This window comes from Notolabrus celidotus, chromosome 3 (genome assembly GCF_009762535.1).
Source record: "Notolabrus celidotus isolate fNotCel1 chromosome 3, fNotCel1.pri, whole genome shotgun sequence".
Lineage (NCBI taxonomy): Eukaryota > Metazoa > Chordata > Actinopteri > Labriformes > Labridae > Notolabrus > Notolabrus celidotus.
The window spans coordinates 26,471,755-26,486,767 of NC_048274.1; the positions used below are offsets into that span (position 1 = coordinate 26,471,755).

The 15,013-nt window shown below is 42.0% G+C and overlaps 1 protein-coding gene across 3 annotated transcripts in view; it reads left to right on the forward strand.

Moving 5' to 3' along the window:
- Window positions 1-15,013, forward strand: part of tln2a (talin 2a) — a 116,405-nt gene that overhangs the window by 84,513 nt on the left and 16,879 nt on the right. For all 3 annotated transcript variants that reach the window (XM_034679957.1, XM_034679959.1, XM_034679958.1), the window contains exons 26-43: window positions 164-298; window positions 637-765; window positions 949-1,051; window positions 1,842-2,050; window positions 3,229-3,348; window positions 4,182-4,379; window positions 4,557-4,696; window positions 4,881-4,974; window positions 5,394-5,483; window positions 5,733-5,855; window positions 6,007-6,150; window positions 6,383-6,544; window positions 6,861-7,001; window positions 7,162-7,343; window positions 8,459-8,591; window positions 10,204-10,305; window positions 10,723-10,893; window positions 10,990-11,136. In XM_034679957.1, the coding sequence (XP_034535848.1) occupies window positions 164-298; window positions 637-765; window positions 949-1,051; window positions 1,842-2,050; window positions 3,229-3,348; window positions 4,182-4,379; window positions 4,557-4,696; window positions 4,881-4,974; window positions 5,394-5,483; window positions 5,733-5,855; window positions 6,007-6,150; window positions 6,383-6,544; window positions 6,861-7,001; window positions 7,162-7,343; window positions 8,459-8,591; window positions 10,204-10,305; window positions 10,723-10,893; window positions 10,990-11,136 (2,523 nt within the window). The remainder of the gene's footprint in view (window positions 1-163; window positions 299-636; window positions 766-948; window positions 1,052-1,841; window positions 2,051-3,228; window positions 3,349-4,181; window positions 4,380-4,556; window positions 4,697-4,880; window positions 4,975-5,393; window positions 5,484-5,732; window positions 5,856-6,006; window positions 6,151-6,382; window positions 6,545-6,860; window positions 7,002-7,161; window positions 7,344-8,458; window positions 8,592-10,203; window positions 10,306-10,722; window positions 10,894-10,989; window positions 11,137-15,013) is intronic.

Consider the following 15,013-nt stretch of genomic DNA (forward strand, 5'->3'; position numbering starts at 1 on the left):
CTCAGTGGTGTTTTAAAAGCGGATACAAGAGTCACATAATTTAACCTTTTATCCTCATCGTTCCTCGGAGCAACACTTATTTTTTGCTCTCAGAGCTCAAAGGGAAACTATTTTCATGTTTTATTTAACATCTTCTTAAAAGTGTTTGCTCTCCTCTCTGCAGCCCGGTAGTAAGATGGTGACCTCGGCCAAGTCCTCTGTTCCCACGGTGACGGATCAGGCTGCAGCCATGCAACTGGGTCAGTGTGCCAAGAACCTGGCCACCTGTCTGGCTGAGCTCAGGACATCTGCACAAAAGGTAGTGCACATACACTTCAAAACAGTATGTGGCCATGCATATGAGAAGTCACTGCACTTTACATGCAAAGTACATTCAAAAACACATCTAATATGCAAACATGAAGATGCAGGCAGACACTGACCTCTTTGAATCCTGTATTGTACACTCATGGAGAAGACAAAAACAGAGATAATGAAGCTCACTGAGAATAATTCTTTAAAAGATCATTGTGATTGTAGCAGCTGCTTTAATGTGTAACTAGCAGAAACTGAACTGAATGCATTTCTGTGAAAGAGTCACTTCTTTCAAAACATATGTCATGGCCCCTTTAACTACAGCACACCTTTATATTCTAGGCTCATGAAGCCTGCGGGCCCATGGAGATTGACTCTGCGCTCACCGCCATCCAGACCTTGAGAAGTGAGCTGCAAGATGCCAAACTGGCAGCTGTTAACGCCCAACTGAAACCTCTACCTGGAGAATCTGTAAGAGACCCACATGGAAGACTCAGTGTTTATTTGACCAAATCCAACATGAAAAATGGCAGTTACATTGTGTTGATCAAGAAAAACAAAAGATATTGACTCCTGCATGAAGCACGGTCTAATGGGTGTTGGATCTGAATAATTATACCAAGCAACTGTTTTTTCCATCTTTTTCTTCTTTAGTTGGAGAAGTGTGCTCAGGATCTGGGCAGCACCTCAAAGGCTGTAGGATCCTCCATGGCTCAGCTGCTCACATGCGCTGCACAGGGAAATGAACACTACACAGGTAACAATGCTGACATACTGACACCTTCAAAATCGGTTTCATTTCTCAGAACTGATCTATCTTTCTTCTTATGCTACCATACCTAGTTAACTCTGTGAAAATACACAATTCAAACCGCCACTATGAGGAGTGATGACAGCTTTAGCGTTTAACTATGAGCTGAATTTGTAGTCTCTGAACGCAGCTTCTTTTGCTCTGCTATAAACAAAGCACCTTACTCTTTTTCACATGACCTTCAAATATTTGAAGTAGTTGGGACATGATTAAAAAATCCAATAACCTTATACAGCATCAAAATTCCATTTATATTGAGCCATTTTTTGTAGCTCCTTTCCTTTAAATAAGCCTCATTGTATGATGCAGTCAGCAAGACTAGTTAGGGTGTAAAAATATGGTAAAGTCAATAAAATCTAATTCTTGCTGATATCCTGTTCAGCATGTGTTCTCCAAAAACCTTTATTACATTCACAGTGTCCTGAGGAGAAGTGCTCCTTTTGATCTTGAAGACTCTCCTGAATTAATTTCTGTTTATAACACGACAAAATGACACTCTCTCTGACCAAATTAATTTGACTGTTCTGTTTGTTGTGGAACATTTATCAGGACAGAAGAAACACTTTTAAAGCATTAAACAATCATCCTCAGCTAGTAGGGTGTCAGACTTCTGGATTTCTTAAGTAATACATGATCAGTGTCATAAACGCATAAATCCTATATGACAGCCGTGAGGTGCTTTCCAAACTGTTTGCTGTCACATCTGAACCCTGTCTCACCTGTAATCTGTGAGTAGGTATAGCAGCCAGGGAGACGGCTCAGGCTCTGAAAACACTGGCCCAGGCAGCCCGTGGTGTGGCTGCCTCCACCACGGACCCCAAGGCTGCCGCTGCCATGCTAGACTCAGCTCGTGATGTAATGGAGGGCTCAGCGCTGCTCATTCACGAGGCCAAGCAGGCTCTGGTTTCCCCCGGAGACGCTGAGAGCCAGCAGAGGCTGGCACAGGTGAGACGGCTCAGGGTTGCTCAGGGGTCTGGAGTCGATTCATCATGTATATCCCTTTTAGCACTGCTGTGACTTTCAGGTGCTGCAGGCTGGAGGATGAGCTTATCTGTCTGTCAGAGTAATGCACTAGTGCCTTAAAGCTAACATCAAATGTCAATGACATCTGTGCAGCATCCAACCATAAATACACATGCAGCTTGTGAGTTCATGAACCTGAAGTTTATAAATGATATATTCTTCAGTTTCTCTGACCTCATCACAGTGCTCAAACGGCTCAATTAGGAAGATATTTGTACATTTTGTCTCAAGACATACAGCATGTGTTTGTGTTCTATAAATGTTTTATTAATGTAGTTACATATTTAATTCATGAGGTATTCAAAAAGTATCTCAAGCTGGAGGTCTTGGTGAGTCTTTTCTACCAAAACTGAAAGTTGGATGATGCTTAACATCTCACGTAGTTTACTGCGAAACCCTGTTTTAACCTAGAAGTATCTGACATTTAAGAAGGACTTAACAGATTCTGTTTACGTGCATGAATAAAACACTCACCCTCATGAACTTCAAAGAAAACGCTGCTTTTCTGCCTAACAGCACGTCTGTCTTTGCTAGTCTTATTTGGCTAGATACTTTTCTTACGAGCCAGATGAATATCTAAATCTAATAATTAATACATGAAAGTGAACAGCTGTCTAATATAGCAAGGGACTCCTATAGTAAACATTGTGACATGTTTACAGACTGTACCATTCAATTATTGATGTTTTGTCCTTCTCATATGTTCTCCACAGAAAAGCTGGATGATAGCTTTTTTCCTTTTCTAGAGAATTTAATAAGGGAACCAATTACAACGGACTATTTTTATAACTAAAAATACAATACTACTTTGTCTTTTGAAAATGAATGTTAAATTAGGTTAGCAGCCTGTGCTGTGCGCTCTCACTTACTGTTTAATTTACTCCCTCTCTTGTCTTTATGTGCTTCTCCTTTTGGCCTCTGTGATGTTACAACCTGGTTTGTGGTGTAGCACAACCAAAGACACATGTTGTCTGATAATTATAAAAGAACAACAAGTAATATTTGTTATGTCTTCCTACTAATTAGCATTTAAAATGTAGATTTCTTGTTTTGCCTGGTTGCTTCAACTCAGCCGACTGTGAACCTGCTGTTTGTTCCAGGTGGCCAAGGCTGTGTCTCACTCCCTGAATAACTGCGTCAACTGTCTGCCCGGCCAGAAGGATGTGGATATGGCTCTCAAGAGCATCGGAGAGGCCAGCAAGAAGCTGCTGATTGAAACTGTGAGTCTGGTGTGACTCATCGTAGCTCTACAAGCAAAATTGGCATGCGTTTTTTTTTTCTGAAAGCACAAGAGTTAAAAAAACGTTTATGCAAAACTATTGAGAAGAAAGTTGACTTTATGATAGGAAAGTCTCCGGCATTGATTAAGTACTGACCAATGTCAGAATGTATCATTAGTTTAAAACTGGAGAGTTTTTTAGGGGCACCATTGGTCTAGCTTTTCTAAGCCCACTGCCCCATAGACAGAGACAATGTCCTCGTTGCAGCAGTTGCTGGTTCAACTCCCGACCTCAACCATTCCCTGTATGTCTTTCCCCACTCTCTGCTCTCTGCATTTCCTGTCTCTCTTCAGCTGTCCCATCCAATAAAAGATGAAAATACTCCTGTACAGATAGATAGATAGATAGATAGATAGATAGATAGATAGATAGATAGATAGATAGATAGATAGATAGATAGATAGATAGATAGAAAAGAGGAGTTTCACCATTTTTTTATGGCTTTTCAAAAGTAAGCTTCACCTTAACAATTCAATAATTTTTTATTTAAAAAATTGAGAGACTGAACAAAATTTGGTTTCAGGAGACAATTTCCAGAGTTCAGACCAACACATTTTTGTACAGATAATTGTTGTAGCCGAACTTATGAAACTCAGATTTTCTAATTTTAGAAGTTTAAAATAATGCTGTAGCATTAAATCAAAGACTTAGTTAACAATCTTTCTTCATCTGTATCCTTATTCACTGAGCACTCCTGTAAAGTCAACAACAAACTGGCCTTATACAGTAACAATTTTTTTTTAATCATAAACTCTTGTGTGTCCTCCGTTCAGATTCCTCCAGCCTCAAAGTCCTTCCAGGAGGCCCAGAGTGAGCTGAACCAGACTGCCGCAGACCTGAACCAGTCAGCGGGTGAGGTGGTCCATGCCTCCAGAGGCTCCAGTGGCCAGCTAGCTGTTGCCTCTGGGAAGTTCAGCCAAGACTTTGATGAGTTCCTGGATGCTGGTATTGAAATGGCAGGGCACACTCAGGTTGGTCTTTAATCATAGCATTCATGAGAACATCAGAGGTTTTTTTTCTTTTGGAGTCTTTATGAATTCATATCACCCATCACTATCTGGAGCTGCATGTGGACAAAATACCAAATATTTAAACAGCTGATCTATGTTAGATCGCAGTATGATGTTTTGATTTTTTTGTTGTTTTAGAAAAAGGATGACCAGGTGCAGGTGATTGGTAACCTGAAGAACATCTCCATGGCTTCTAGCAAACTGCTGCTGGCAGCTAAGAGTCTGTCTGTGGATCCTGCAGCAGCAAATGCCAAGAACCTGCTGGCTGCTGCAGCAAGGTAACATAGCTAAACACATAAACACCAATACACTCATTGAGTATCAGCTCATATTGAAACATTTAATATTAATGTAAAAGGAAAATGTGTGCTCAGTCATATAAAAACAAAAAATGTTTACAAACCCTTACACCATACATCTCGAGGGATGAGTGTGTGATATTTTTCCTCCTCTGTGTTTCAGAGCTGTGACTGACAGCATCAACCAGCTGATCACACTGTGCACACAGCAGGCTCCAGGCCAGAAGGAGTGTGACAATGCCCTAAGAGAGCTGGAGGTAAACAAAGCTTTAACACAGTGTAACTTTAAAGGTGATAATAAAGTGAGTTTTACAGAGAGCTTCACATGCTGGAAACAGCAGAGCAGGGACAGCCTGGATGAAAACAGAAGTGTAAAGACCAAAAGGTGTCAGTTAGCTTCGCAGTTATTTGCAGGGGCATTTCAAAAGTGGATGTAAAAGCAATACAGTGAAAATAATTAAAAGCAGATTAGGACAAGTGTGTTTTGAAGAGGGATTTTAAATGCAGTAGTGATTCAGCATGCTTAATTTCTTCAGTGATCAAACATAAACAGTCAGCAGTCATTTCAATAAAGGCTGGTACCCAAGAAAATAATAATCTAGGTCCACTCATACGGCATTATGTGGGAAGAAATGTCCAAATGAATAAGGATTTAAGCTGCTCTTTCTTCTCTCAGGCTGTCAGAGGAATGCTTGACAATCCCAACGAGCCAGTCAGTGACCTCTCCTACTTCGACTGCATTGAGAGTGTGATGGAGAACTCCAAGGTAGGCCCTTAAAATTAGACAGCCTGGTGATCAAACACACTCTGCTCACACACACACACACACACACACACACACACACACACACACACACACACACACACACACATACACACACACACACACACACACACACACACACACACACACACACACACACACACACACACACACACACAGAGCTTAGCATGCTAAGCATTCCTCTCTTCCTCTACTCTTTGTCTTGCCGGGTGGCTCCATTGTCTCGTCCAGGTCCTGGGAGAATCCATGGCAGGTATTTCTCAGAACTGCAAGACCGGGGATGTGCCAGCATTTGGAGACTGTGTGGGATCAGCCTCAAAAGCCCTTTGTGGCCTCACTGAAGCTGCTGGACAGGTAGAGAATTAGGGAAAAGAACTCCAACTATGCAAGAGCTATTCAGTTTATTCTATTTCTTTTGTTATTTGAAGTATGAATGCTCGGGATGCTGTAATAGCTAGCGCCAATTCTTGGTGATGCTGATGATGTGGGTGTGTTTTTCCTGCAGTCCTCCTACCTGGTGGGTGTGTCCGATCCCAACAGTCAGGCCGGGCACCAGGGCTTGGTGGATCCCATTCAGTTTGCCAAAGCAAACCAGGCAATCCAAATGGCCTGTCAGAATCTTGTGGACCCAGACAGTAGTCCATCCCAGGTATGGTACAACATTATGTAAATGAAAGCTAGACTATTGTTCTACTCCTAAATGAGTCAGTCCCAGCTCACCAGACATTTAAAGAGATGCATAGTATTACAGACGTAGCTTTTAGTGTATAGGAATATCCGTTATACAAAAGCTTGTTGATTTGATTTTGAGTTCAGATAAGCTGTTCTTAAACATTAAATGTCAGTCAGTCATGTAACACTTTGTTATTTCTGTCATTCAGGTTCTCTCTGCAGCCACAATTGTTGCAAAGCACACCTCTGCACTGTGCAACGCTTGCCGCCTGGCTTCCTCCAAGACAACCAACCCAGTCGCCAAGAGGCACTTTGTTCAGTCTGCCAAGGAGGTGGCCAACAGCACGGCCAACTTGGTTAAAACTATAAAGGTAGGGCTCCTTTGCCAAGCTTATTAAGCAGTTGGCTTTGGCTATTACCTGGCACCCCAGAGTAATTGTGTGAATTTAGCTTTGCCTATATTGTCCTTTTTAGATGGTGTTGATGATTCCTCCAATGAATGAATATTGAAATATTTCTGTTTGGAATCGATTCCTTTTTTTTCCCCAAAATCTTCTCCATCCAACTTCTGTTGTGTTTTTTATTTTTAACTCTTGACTGTAAAAAATGTAAAAGGTGCTCTAGTTTTTTCAGATTTACATAATGCTCCCTCACATTTTCTCTCTCTCTCTGTCCCTCACTTTCTAGGCTTTGGATGGTGATTTCTCTGAGGAGAACAGAAAAAAGTGCAGAGTTGCCACTGCTCCCCTGATCGAGGCTGTGGAAAACCTGACAACATTTGCTTCCAATCCAGAGTTTGCCAGCATCCCTGCTCAAATCAGCAGCGAGGTATGGCTATAATAACAACATTTAAAGCGCTTCATATTCATATACAGCTGTTAGATGCAGCATTGAGAAGCAAGAGCGTTATAACAGGACAAAAACGTCAGGATTTCATAATTTTTTATTCATTATTGATAAAGTGTCATGTTGTTGTTTTTTTCTGTAGGGCTCTGCGGCACAGGAGCCCATCCTCCAATCAGCACGCTCCATGCTCGACAGCTCCACCTACCTGCTCAAGACTGCCCGCTCATTGGTCATCAACCCCAAAGACCCACCCACCTGGTCTGTTCTGGCTGGTCACTCTCGCACTGTGTCCGACTCCATCAAGAGTCTCATCACAGCCATCAGGTATGTGAACGAAAATCCTTCTAAGTGTAACAAATGGGACATGACAGAACTTTTAGACGTTTAATTTTAGCTTGACCTAGCATTAAGACTGGCAACAGCTAGCATGACTGTTGAAAATTAACAAACTGCACCTAACAAAGTTACCAGAGCATCCTCTATTTCCATGCAAAGATGCAGTCACTCCTGAGCACACAAAAGAGATTGTTAGGTGAAACTCAGGTCAGCAAACTCAGAATAAAGCTTTTCCATTTATCTGTGTAATTGCTCTTTTAAAATGCCTGCCAGACTAATGCAGCGTCCTTGAGAAAGCATGCCCAAATCCTGTACCATAGCAAGACAAATGCTTGTTCTTATACCTCCACAGCTTAAATTTTTAATCTTCTTTTTCACACCTTTTGTACCTGACCTTGATCAGAACAAAACCAATGCCTAGAGGAACTAATTCCTGGTGTCAGACATGCTGAATTTTAATGTTTCTGCTCAGCTCAGAACATCTGCGCGTTAGCATTCACAAGCAGCCAGCTGAGCACCCCGTTCAGTTGCCCTGCCCTTATCCAGTCTTCCTTTGAGACTGCAAATTGGGTCCTGTGAGTTTGGCCTAGGCCTTTAATGGCATTGATCCACTACCTTGCCAAAGAACATAGGAACTAACACCAACCTCTGCAAGCCAACCTTATAACATTGTCAGTGTCATCCCACCCAAAGATGAGGTTTTATTTTAGTTGTACTCTCAGTGTGCCACCGTGCATGGAAATGGATGTTTAACTAACCTCATTTGGCCCGTGTGGCCACTGCCCCAGACCACTCAGAGGCTTCAAAGCTAATTTGGCTGCCCAGCTTGATCTCCCTGTGCAGAGACGAGGCCCTGCAGGCCACATTTAGCAGATGTGAGCTGAGCAGCAATGAGATGAGGCAGTCGAAGGAAGCTGTCTGTGTTTTAATAAGTGTTGGTTCTATTTCCTCTCCCCCTGTCTTCTAATATATCTCTTTTCTTCCTTTCTTCATCACTTTCTCTGTCCTGTTTTTCACCCTATTCGTCAACCTTTCATTTCTGTTTCTGACAATTTTTATTGCTCTTTGTTTCTCCACTTTTCCTGTTCTCATTTTATTCACAGGGACAAGGCTCCGGGCCAGCGAGAGTGCGACTCCTCAATTGATAACATCAACAAATGTATCCGGGACATTGAGCAGGCCTCTCTGGCAGCAGTCAGCCAGAACTTACCCAGCAGGGATGACATCTCACTGGAGGTAAGCAACCATCAGAATATAACTCAACATTTTCCACAGACACCTTCAGCTACCTCTCTCTGTTTCCATTTCTTATTATCTTTATGTCCTTGTTTTGTTGTATTTATTAGTTTTTCTTCTATATAGTGTTTCTGTTTTTGTCTTTTTCTGGTCCTTGTGTTCATTTTGTGTCTTTAATAATATGGATCTATTATTGCTAGTTACAGAAGGTTTCTGTCTATTCTAGGTCCCAAAAAGCTCATTAGACAGGAGCCAGGGATTTCATGTTTTTTAAACATAACTCTCAGATGTGCTAACCAATGTTTTTTGTCTTGATTAAAGAAGATATACAGTTAAAGGGACAGTGGGACTGTATACCAGAATTATTTTATGTTAAACATGTAGAACCAGTTACAAAACAGTTTCCGCAAGCTTCACACAGGAAGCGTGTTGACAGCGTGATGGCTGCAGAACGTCTGGATTTTCATTTTGGGCATGCATGTTAACAGATCAGACCACTCAGACCGCCAGCGGGACCCACGCACGTCTCACATCCGTCTCAAGCAACATAAATCAAGAGAAAATAAGGGTCTTTTTCCACAAGCTGCACGCATAAACAGAAACATGTTAAACCAAGGGCTACATTGGTTTTGTATCAGATATAATTATTTCATAAGAATGAAAAATATAGCATGGTAGCACTTTGGAAATGCTTTTCAAGGTAGTAGCCCATCTCTTCTTTCTGTGGAAAGACTACACCTGTTTTCACACAATACTTTTATTTTGAAGATGTGTCCAGGACAGTTATGTGACAAATTAAGTGGCTTGCTTGGGTCTTTATTCAAGTCTCTGCTGATCGTCTGTGAAGGGTCTCAGTCATCCAGGTCATGGAAATCAAAAGCTTGAGCCACAAGCTAACTGGACTGGTAGAAATTCTTGAATACGTTTCACCTGCCTTCAAGAATTTCCACCAGTCCAGTTCCCTTACGGATCAAGCCTCAGATCCCTGCTGATCTATCATGAGAAAAAAAAACCTGACATACCACATTGGCTGCAAGTTAGCCATGTTAATTATCAACTAATATCAGGCTGTTGAAAAAGTTTCCTCTTGTGTGATCTCCTTTTCGTGCCTCTACGTGTCTGCCCCTCTAACTGCTCAGCCAGTGTCTGTGTGTAAATTAAGGACCCGTTTTAATGTAAATGTGATCGTTTTCTAAAGGATAAAACCCCTGAAACCACTCTTGTATAGGAATGGCAATAGCTTGTTGAAGAGTTATTATAATTTATTATAGATCACACGCATCTTCACCCTTTCCCATAAAGAATTGATCCTGTTGATGCAAGGCATCTTCACAATAGAGAGTTTATGGCCTTAACTTGTGTGAGAGACCAGGCTGACAGCAGAATCTCACACAGCCAACATGCTTTCTGTGTGGAACTGGCGTTAGGCTCTTGGACCAATTGTCTTGAATCATAAAAAAGTGAAAGTGAAAGTTAACATATGAGAAGCCGGAGGAGCTTGGGGCAAATATTTCCCAATTTATTTTCCAGTCCAGCTGACTTATTTGAATGTACCTCTTTCTCCTTTGAAAAATAAGACAAAAACTAATTTCTTTTTCTTTCCTCTCTTCAGGCACTTCAGGAGCAGCTGACGTCCACTGTTCAGGAAATTGGCCACTTAATTGACCCTGTTTCCACTGCAGCCAGAGGCGAGGCTTCCCAACTAGGACACAAGGTATAAAGAGCAGGGAGCTAATTACTTCACTTAAGTACTGTTTCTGTGGAGCAGCAAAGTTCTACTTTTTTTAATGAGTCACAATAACACACATTTCCTCTTGTTAGGTGTTAAGTTATTCAGTCAAAATTAGAATTGTGATACTTTTTGTAGCACTATCACTTAATCCTAAAATACCTTTGAAGTCTCATGGGAAAGCTTAGAGGCAATGATTTCATTCCTGATTGGAGAAGAAGTGCACTATTTGAGGGCACAGAAAGATGTCATTGATTGCAAACTGTTCTAAACTGAACTGCAAGATACCATTTGTCCGCCCTTTTCCTCCTCCATAAACATTAGAATTTTTAGTTTTCATAGTTGACTTACTGTAAATGCAGCATTTTCTGAATCACTGAACTCTTCCACCGTATGTCTCAGGTGACCCAGCTGGCCGGCTACTTTGAGCCACTAATAATGGCCTCTGTCGGTGTGGCATCCAAACTGAGGGACCACCAGCAGCAGATGACTTTCTTAGACCAAACTAAGACCCTGGCTGAGTCCGCCCTGCAGATGCTTTATGCTGCCAAGGAGGGTGGAGGAAACCCAAAGGTAGAACTAGAGTTTCACATTACACCCAGCCAAAATAAGATTACATATCTATCTTTTGTTAAATGTCTGCTTTTGTCTCTCTGTCAAACCCCATAGGCATCCCATACCCATGATGCCATAGCTGAGGCAGCCCAGCTCATGAAGGAGGCGGTCGATGATATCATGGTGACACTGAACGAGGCTGCCAGTGAAGTGGGAATGGTTGGAGGAATGGTGGATTCGATCGCTGATGCCATGGCCAAGGTGAGTGCTGCTGAGCATTGTGTGTTTGTTCCACTTATGTAAACACCAGTGTTTCAGATACAAGCTATAAACTCTCCAGATAAGCCATTATTGTGATTGGATTATTAAAAGAACACCCAGTTTTTCCTTAACTAGACTTTTACAGACACTAAACTCCTCCACCTTTTTCCCTTCCATTTGTTTCATGGTAATAGACTAGTAGAGAAAAGCTCAGAGGCTCCTGGAATAGACCTCATTTTCTTTTTCTACCACACATTAATGCAGCATGGAAAAGTGTGTTGTTTCTACACAACACATTGCTATTTTATTATAATATTAATGCGTTTGCAAAATTGTGGGGCAGAAATATCTTGACTGGGCAAGAACTGCAAAAGAATGAGCCAAAATTGTGCTGTAAAACAAGTGGAATAAATTGGTAAGAAGGTAACTGGCAGGAATGCACATATTCTCAGTATTATCTCATTTTATTACTACGAAAACCTTTTCAGGGTTCCCACGCATCCTGGAAAACCTGGAAAACAGTTGACCAGTTTTCCAGTACTGGAAAACACCTGGAAAATGGGAGATAAAGTCAAATGTCCTGGAAAATCACATATAGTCCTGGAAAATGATTCCAACATGGCTGCATGCAACCTGACCCTATTAACAAAACACATCCCCATTCATTGAAAGTTGAGTGCACGCTGTGCTGGAAAAGACAGCGACACTGCGCAACTTTTTTCACATCTTTTCTCCTTCACTTCATAATCATGCATTCACAGAAAACGGGGGTATATTGTTTATGTTTTATGGTACATTAACCTTGTAGAGTACTCTTTTGATTCAAAGAGTCTTATATTTAAGTTATAGTGTGACCAGTGGAGTCAGGCAGAGAGCTTGGGGGTCTGTGCCTCACAACTTTCTCTGCAGGCTGAGAGCTCAATTACCGTACTCTAGCTCAGTTGTTCTCAAAGTGGGGTCCTGGGACCCTTGGAGGTCCGTGAAATAATTTGAATAAATTTCTAATAGATGATAAAATTGTGCTGTGTCATTACAAAACAGCATATACACCATTGTTATGATACCATTTGGTGGCTCAAAGGGATATGTGAGTCTTGCTGCTGTTAATTTTATGAAAGCGTTTAAGATCAATTACTTGAAAAGTATAAATGCTGTCATGTTGAGACCACAAGGAATGAAATGACCCTCTGTTTTAAAGTGAACAAGTGGTATTTACTTGATTCAAATTGAAGTGTTATCTGTTTATCACTATGGTACAGGTCTGAAGTATTTACATTGATACGTTTTACAATACAAATAGTTCCAAGGGAAACTAAGAGTGCAAATGGTAGTAAGCCTGTGCTTTAGTGATGGGAAGTTCGGCTCTTTTCAGAGAGCCGGCTCTTTTGACTCGGCTCCCAAAGAAGAGACTCCCGAATGGCTCTTAATTTAGGATCTTTATAGACATATATTTTACCTTAACTTTACAAAAAATAATGGTTTGTGTTGAAAACCCTTTAACGTACAGTGTTTTTATAAAAAGACTTATAATTGACCAATTTTGTGCATTTATTCTGTTACAAAACCATTCTTACCCTAACCCTAGGGTTAGGATTAGGGTTAGGGTTAGGGTTGGGATTAGAGTTAAGTTTATGATTAGGGTTAGGGTTAGGATTAGGGTTAGGATTAGGGTTAGGGTTAGGGTTAGGGTAGGGTTAGGGTTAGGGTTAGGATTAGGGTTAGGGTTAGGATTAGGTTTAGGGTTAGGGTTGTGATTAGGGTTAGGGTTAGGATTCGGTTTAGGGTTAGGGTTGTGATTAGGGTTAGGGTTAGGATTAGGGTTAGGGTTGTGATTAGGGTTGGGATTAGGGTTAAGTTTATGATTAGGGTTAGGGTTAGGATTAGGGTTAGGATTAGGGTTAGGGTTAGGATTAGGGTAAGGGTTAGGGTTAGGGTTAGGGTTAGGATTAGGTTTAGGGTTAGGGTTGTGATTAGGGTTAGGGTTAGGGTTAGGGTTAGGATTAGGGTTAGGGTTAGGGTTGTGATTAGGGTTAGGGTTAGGATTCGGTTTAGGGTTAGGGTTGTGATTAGGGTTAGGCTTAGGGTTAGGATTAGGGTTAGGGTTAGGGTTGTGATTAGGGTTAGGGTTAGGGTTGTGATTAGGGTTAGGGTTAGGGTTAGGATTAGGGTTAGGGTTAGGGTTAGGGTTGTGATTAGGGTTAGGGTTAGGATTAGGGTTGTGATTAGGGTTAGGGTTAGGATTAGGGTTAGGATTAGGGTTAGGATTAGGGTTAGGGTTAGGGTTGTGATTAGGGTTAGGGTTAGGATTAGGGTTAGGGTTGTGATTAGGGTTAGGGTTAGGATTAGGGTTAGGGTTAGGGTTGTGATTAGGGTTAGGGTTGTGATTAGGGTTAGGGTTAGGATTAGGGTTAGGGTTAGGGTTAGGGTTGTGATTAGGGTTAGGATTAGGATTAGGGTTAGGGTTGTGATTAGGGTTAGGATTAGGGTTAGGGTTAGGGTTGTGATTAGGGTTAGGGTTAGGATTAGGGTTAGGGTTAGGATTAGGGTTAGGGTTGTGATTAGGGTTAGGATTAGGGTTAGGATTAGGGTTAGGATTAGGGTTAGGATTAGAGTTGTGATTAGGGTTAGGATTAGGATTAGGGTTAGGGTTGTGATTAGGGTTAGGATTAGGGTTAGGGTTAGGGTTGTGATTAGGGTTAGGGTTAGGATTAGGGTTAGGGTTAGGGTTGTGATTAGGGTTAGGGTTAGGATTAGGGTTAGGGTTGTGATTAGGGTTAGGATTAGGGTTAGGGTTAGGGTTGTGATTAGGGTTAGGATTAGGGTTAGGGTTGTGATTAGGGTTAGGGTTAGGATTAGGGTTAGGGTTAGGATTAGGGTTAGGGTTAGGAAAGCAAACCAGACCCTTACCAGAACCACACCAGAACCATACAGGAACTGAACCAGAACCGAACCAGAACCAAACCGTATCAGAACCGAACCAGAACAGAACAGAACCAGAACAGAACTCAAGCAAACCCAACCAGAACCGAACCAGAACCGTACCAGAACCGTACCAGAACCGAACCCGAACCGTACCAGAACCGAACCAGAACCGAACCAAACCAGTACCGAACTCAAGCAAACAGAACCAGAACCGAACTCAAGCAAACCCAACCAGAACCGAACCAGACCCGAACCAGACCCGAACCAGAACTGTACCAGAACCGAACCCGAACCGTACCAGAACCGAACCAGAACCAGAACAGAACCGAACCCGAACCGAACCAGAACCAAACTCAAGCAAACAGAACCAGAACCAGAACCAAACTCAAGCAAACAGAACCAGAACCAAACCAAGCAAACAGAACCAGAACCAAACTCGGGAAAACAGAACCCAAACCAGAACAGAACTGAACCTGAACCGAACCCGAACCGAACCAGAACCGAACTTAAGCAAACAGAACCAGAACCAGAACCAAACTCAAGCAAACAGAACCAGAACCAAACCAAGCAAACAGAACCAGTACCAAACTCGGGAAAACAAAACCAGAACCAAACTGGAGCAAACATTATTAATGTCCTCAGGTTGGTATTGAGAAAAATCTGATGCCTCAGCTTGGATGGGCTGATCTGATTTCTCCTCTCAGTGAGTATTTGCCCGGTCTTCAAGAAGACTCTGTCTGAAGGAACAGATGTAGCCAGGATACACAGCCTCCCCTCAATCACCTGAATCCTATATCCTCACATGTGATTGGCCGCATGGCCGCCATGCTGACCAATCAAAACAAAGTTCTGCTGTGAGCAGAGCTGGGGCTGAGCACTGAGAGCTAAGCAATGAAAGGAAAAAACTGTGAGCCGGCTTTCTCTCGATGCGAGCCCGCTCTTCTGATTCACTATA